The sequence below is a fragment of the Chaetura pelagica genome, unplaced genomic scaffold, assembly GCF_000747805.2.
Source record: "Chaetura pelagica isolate M959 unplaced genomic scaffold, ChaPel_1.0 scaffold288, whole genome shotgun sequence".
Classification (NCBI taxonomy): Eukaryota; Metazoa; Chordata; class Aves; order Apodiformes; family Apodidae; genus Chaetura; species Chaetura pelagica.
This window is the reverse complement of record NW_009954190.1, coordinates 1503811-1510195: the sequence shown is the minus strand read 5'-3', so window position 1 is coordinate 1510195 and position 6385 is coordinate 1503811. Positions and strand designations below refer to the sequence as shown.

The following is a 6385-nucleotide window of genomic DNA, read 5'->3' as shown; positions in this document are numbered from 1 at the left end:
GGCCAGTGCTGGGGCCTGCGGCTACGCTGATACCCGCCTTACCGAGCATCACGGATAAGAGCTTCATCGAGGACTGTGTGCGAATCCACAACGAGCTCCGCAGGAGAGTGGAGCCGGCTGCCAGCAACATGTACTACATGGTAGGGGCAGAGGGATTCGAGAGCCCAGCAGGGGTGATGGGGCTGTGGGCCAGGGGTCTCTCAGTGATCTATGGGCAGGGCGACAAGAATGGCATCTCTGGTTTGTGTTCATATGTTACGTTTATTGGAAAAGAAGGTTTGTTGAGAGTTGAGTCAGTTGTGGACAGGTGAGAGCAGAAAAAGCAGTCATGCAGTAATGGGACGTAGTGGTAGAAGTCAGCTGAAGATGTGCACGTTTCACCTCAAGGCGTTCCTTAAGCAGCATCACTGGTCCAGCAGTAGAACTGATCCAAAAGAGTCAGGCTTTCCATCGAAAGTGGGGATACAAACAACAACCTGTTTATGTTCGATTAACGGGACAGTAATTTCTAACCTGAAAATAAAAGTACATTTCAAACATTTCTTCAGTTGCTATCAAGTGCCATTACAAAGTTAATTTTCCACAGCGAAGGGAGAAAAGAGAATTATCTAACAAAGTATGTTAATATTTTTGTACTGTAACAGGAAAAGAATAAAACACAAATACTTGCTTAAATAAGGAAAAGTATTTATTTTGGCAACTGCACGATATTATATATATCCGTACTTTATTGCCAGCCTGGTTTTATCTGATTAAGATTTAGTTGTAACTTAATATTGCACAACTGTTTCACCTTTCGTGTTTTGCAGACTTGGGATGCAGCATTGGCAAGGACTGCCAGGGCATGGTCAAGGAGATGCCTTTTTAAACATAACATATACTTAAGAGAGCAGCACCAGTGCCATCCTAATTTCACATCTATTGGAGAGAATATTTGGACTGGGAGTTATCAAATATTCACTGTTGATAGTGCCATTAAGTCCTGGTATAATGAGGTCAATTTCTATACTTACGCAACCCAGAAGTGTACCAAGGTTTGTGGGCATTACACTCAGGTAAGAGTTCTCTTTGGTAAAATGTCCTGTATAGTGCCTGCCAGATAAATCAGTAGGGGCTGTAAATAATACAGAGTTGTATATATGTAGTGAGTGACAGTTTACTGTGTTTTGTAATCCCAAGCAGTAGCTGTACTGACAGTTTACTTCTTACTGCACTAGTTCACTTCTTTGTCTTGTGTAATTTTGTATAACAATAACCCTTTCTTCTTGTCCACAATACTGGCCTCTCTGAGAGGCTCACTCCTCATTTCATTATACCAGTAGTACACAAACTTTATAAACTAATTATTTCAGATTCTCTAGCTGTAGAGACACACAGTTCTGAATTCTGTAAGTTTGGAGATGCTGTTCAAAGTAGTCACAGTAATTGCAGAATGCCTGGGGGTATTCCTTAGTAGTAGTGGTAACTGAAGAGAAAATCCAGCTGAAGTAAATCTTGTAAAAGTCTTGTAAAAAATGAAGGGAAAAAAAGATCATCAACACCAAAAGAAGCAGTTTATGATATATTTCTGATTCCTCGATGGTAATTCTGACGAACTTAGTTCTGCTGAGAAAGTAAAGCTTTTAATTGAAAACTTAATATTTTAAACTTATTTATTTATTCTTGTGTTTAAAAAATAAGCTTTGCAGTATAATTAATCTATGAGCAAATGCATAATATTTCACTGATCCAAAACAGACAGTAATTTTAATGTGAAGTAGATATTATCTAATAAAAATCACTCTCAGTTTCTTACCTTAGTATTCAAAGATGCTTAGGCTGCTTTTTGTGCAAATTACAGATGAAAATAGTGAGCAGTATACTTACAATTAAACTGTTAACAGGACACAGCGGTAGCTGCAGGGTTCTTTTTGAGTAGACTTATGATTGTGAAATGAAAATAATTCAAGTTGCCAGAATAATTTCTGTTTGGGTTTTTTTTTGCACCTCTTTTTATGACTTTTCTCTCATATTTCCCATCAATTGTTAATTCTTGTTCACTGGTCCTGGTTCTTCCAACAAACTCAAAAACAAGGCTGAAGGATTTAAGTTTTGCAGTTTATTGAGCATTAAATCTTTAGAAGATTAGAACTAGGCAATATCTTAGGAAAGTTGTGTTTGCTGTTTTCTTTTGTTTTCCTCTGGCACAATTAAAAAAATGTTAAGTAGCAAGTAACTTCTAGCATTTTACAATTTGCTGTTCAACCTTGCTGTCTACATAGAATTCCAGAAGTTTTTGCATATTTCTCTTCAAGTGATGTTCACTTCTAAACTTTCTGTCCCCTGATTAATATCATATGCTGCTTCCTTAGGTAATCATAGTTAAATTGTATCAAACTGTTTATACATTTTGGACAGAATTCCAAAGGAAACTAATCACTGGAAAAAACAAGCACAGTATATGGGTTAAACACACCAATGAACATGTGAAAGTACAAATGTCATCAAAACTGATAATCAAAAAATAATCATCATGGTCTTGAAGAATGAGACACAAAATTGAAAATGGGTAAAATTTACAAATCATAAATGTATAGGCTGTTTAGATCTGGTAAGAGAATCATAACAGAGGAATCTCAAAATGGTGGAAATCTCAAAAAAAAAAAGTGCATCTGTTTCATAAAGGCCCCTGAAATGCTTAGTCCTTAATCCGGGATTCAGGGAACACCAAATTAAACACTGAGATCCTTTCTGAAGAAAGGTTATGTCTCCTGAACATAACTATTTTTTGCAGTTATAATTGAAGAGACAAAACTTTTCGGGATGTTCAAATCAGTTTGTCAGTCTAAGGCTTGTACTTTTCATATTGGTGAAATATTGAGACTGTCTTTTAAGTTTTCCAGAAATTGAATGTATAATCATCCAGATGTTCTAGATATACACATAAACAGCTTTACCTGATTCAGTACAGTTCAGTCAGTCACATGCAGAAAATATAGGAAGACTCTCCAAGAAAAAGCAGATAGTGCTCAAACTGTTAGGTGATGGCAAACCATCTTCTCTTAAGTCTGGCACATAACATGGGTGAATCTGAAAATGTGCAGTGCTAGAGCTTTCCAACTCTGAAGTTTACAGTAGTAATCAGCCAGACCACTTCCAGCACAAAGGGGACGCCCCTCTTGCAGGCCTGAGTTAGAAATGTTGAAATTAAAGGGGCTGTTGGGTAGTTGCCACTAATTTCCCTTTTGTTCTTTGGAATTTACCCCATGATGATAAAGTTGGCAATTTACTGAAATTATTCTGTAAAAGGTTCTGGGAACTTGCAGCATAGATCAATTTATGTTGAAGGGTGAATATCTAGTAGGTAATCTTAAAATGCTCACCTACCATCAAGGTTTTTTAATTAAGAAACATGTAAGATTTTTGTAAAATGAAAATAATATGTGGGCTCGCTGAAAATACTGGAGATTTTCTAGGTATTAATTAGACTTGGTAACTGTGGAGTGTAGTTTTTAATTTATTTTAACATTGTGGGGCTTTTAGGTTGTTTGGGACAATTCCTATAAAGTTGGCTGTGCTGTTACTTTTTGTAAGGCAGTTGGAGGAGCACGAAATGTAGCACATTTTGTTTGCAACTATGCACCAAGGTAAGTGAATGGTTTAAATTTTTTTTTAAATAAAATTAAAACAATTGTAATGACATTTAGCTGTAAGTAAATTGGCTTCTTTACTTAGTCTTGTAAATGCAATCGGAGAGAACAGTGGTTGTCTAATTCAGTTATTGAGAGGAGCCATGAGTGTTAGACTGTGTACTTGCTTAGCTTTTTAATCTGTTAACTTTACTGATAAATCTCATTCTGTGCCAATCTTAAGTAAACAAATCCCAAACTTAGCTCTTTGTTTTTCATGCAAAATATATGAGAATGTAGCCACAGGCAATTGTTGTAAAAGCTGGAATTACCTCTAGCAGTTTAGTACATATTTAAAATGCACTTTAGCTTTTTACACTGTATTTTTTTTTATTCTTTAGAAACTGTAGAAATAATAGCAAGTTGTTAGATCAGTTTCTATCAGTTTTCCTTTCTAGGTAACTAAGTAAAATAAAATTACATTATTATTCCTTGCCCATTTTAGTAGCTGTGTTCATACCAAATGTTCTTTAAGCATTAGCAAACAGTAAATTATGAATGCAGGAAAAAGAGAACTACAACATGTGATTTTCCTCTCAATTTGATATTCTGAAAAAACATACTTGCCAGCCAGTTCTTTTCCTTAAGCAGGAGGAATTTGAAAACACAGAGGCAGATAGTTGTAAAACAATATATTTTGTCTCATAGTGATGCACAGTGAAGCACATGTATATACAGTCTGATTGTCATTTTTGAAACAGATACAGCTTGTGATCTTGCTTGACAATTCTTTTTTTCTTTTTCTTCTAGCAAACCTGGGCCACTATTGGGGAGTTCAGTTAGCCTGAACTAAAAATTTCATTCACTTCTGTCCGTCTCTCTCCTTGTACCCTGAAACTGAACTTGTACTTGAATTGTTATTTTGAAACTTTTTAGGGTATGGAACTTCATTGTTCTCTTTTTGAAATGTGAATTGAAATATTTCCAGTTGCCAATTTAGTATAATGACTAACAGTAATTAAAGCCTTTTCACTTGAGTCATTTCTAATCTGTAAAACCATACCCTGTTGGTTTGCTGTGCTGTTCTGCACACCCTGAATAATTGATAGCTAAGCTGAGTAGCTGCTTAAGATGAAGTCTAACATGCCATCATTCTTCTGTCCACTGCTTGATACCACAGGCACTGATCTTTATGTCACCACAGAAGCAGGTGGAGTTAGAACAGACCATCTTCTAACAGTCTTTTCCTTTCCTAAACTGTCTGGAAAAATCGGTAAACCTTAACCTTGCACCCCATCATCACCACAATCCAGATACTGTAACAGTCTTTTACAACTTGACATTCATGAGTTCTTGAGGTTTGCACTGTTAGTGCTCAGTTACCCTGCTAGATAGCAGTTTCTTTTCTGAGTTGAGGATAAAGCAATTTAAGGATCACCCTGCCAAAATTACTTTATTCAGTGTAGCAGTTTTACAGTGTAATCCTTCTGTAGAACCTTTTTGAAGGTCTGCTGCTGAGACCATCCATGTCTGGGGTGCCCAGAGAATCCTTCCATCCTTCCCCCTGTTTAAAGAGAAGTGTACACTACTTTGGAACATGACTTGTCCTGTTGTCATTCTCATACCCAAAGTTAACTGCAATTTCCTTGCTACCAGACTGTCATAGTGTTCTTCCCATCTCTTCTACCTGCCTTCCTCTTCATCTAGTATGTCAAAGAAACCTTTGGCTGTAAGAGAAGCCTCAAGATGGTACTTAGTATTTTGTTTGAAGGGTAGCAGAGTCTTAGAAATGCCGTCGAAAGGCTGAGAGAGAATGCTCTCAACTTCACTTGATGCCTCTCAGTTCTTCTATTGTAAGACAAAAACTACACTTTGTGATACTTCTGTGCTTTTGTGAATACAGATAACCTCTAATTACCATTTTGTTATTGTACCTTTCTGTGAGTATGACCTTCCAGATCTCCACCAACTCTTTAAGAAGATAGGTGACATCCAGTCCCCAATAGGTGGCCATATCTGCTATTTCTAGGACTCAGTTTCTACTGAAGAAGCTGTGGGAGTTAGAATATTAATGAACTTTGGTGTCTAGTCAGTAAAGTGGCAAGTGAAAATTACTGTAGGTAAATATGAGATGATACATGGGGAAAAAGGCAATCACCTGTGAAATGATGGAAAATATCAGCTCAGTACTCACCAGCTGTCAGGACCAAATGAAAAGTAGTAATGTTTAATTAAATTATATGTTTACTCTCAAAGTGTGAAACATAAAACACAATAATGTAACTTTTTGTGGAGATAGCCTTTTAGTTTCTGTGGCCTAAATCAGCAAGGCAATTTAGATTAAAGCCCATATATTTTATTCCATTTTAGCAGTGTAGTCTTCAGGAGCCACATGATGTTCCTTGTGTGAGTGACTCTTACTTCTCCCTCCAGAAGTTAACTGCCGCCTTTTCTTCCCATTCCTTAAGCTTTTCAATGAGGCACCACTCTACAACCTAGGTGTTAACCAATCTGTAATTAGAAGAATAGGTAAGGAGATAGATTTACTTACTTAAAATAAAAAGATTAGGTCTCTCAGAGAAAAAAGGCAAGGCCTTTCATCTCTCTGAATCTATGGCTGGGTTCTAGGAGTCCTCTCAATGAGCATTTCACAGTGGATAATGAACTGTGTGAAGTAATAATGTAATTACCGCTTGCAGTGGAAGCCTTTGATATGAAGAAGGACTTGCTGAATAGCAGCTCAGCCAACATCTGTAGCTTCTTTGTATTGCATTCCT

At 36.8% G+C, this 6385-nt stretch overlaps 1 protein-coding gene across 1 annotated transcript in view; it reads left to right on the top strand.

Moving 5' to 3' along the window:
• The window catches only part of LOC104393565 (glioma pathogenesis-related protein 1-like), an 11602-nt gene that overhangs the window by 1808 nt on the left and 3409 nt on the right, over positions 1 to 6385 (top strand). Inside the window, exons 2-4 of the mRNA XM_010003076.1 lie at positions 7 to 140; positions 810 to 1055; positions 3523 to 3626. Coding sequence (XP_010001378.1) covers positions 7 to 140; positions 810 to 1055; positions 3523 to 3626 — 484 coding nt within the window. The remainder of the gene's footprint in view (positions 1 to 6; positions 141 to 809; positions 1056 to 3522; positions 3627 to 6385) is intronic.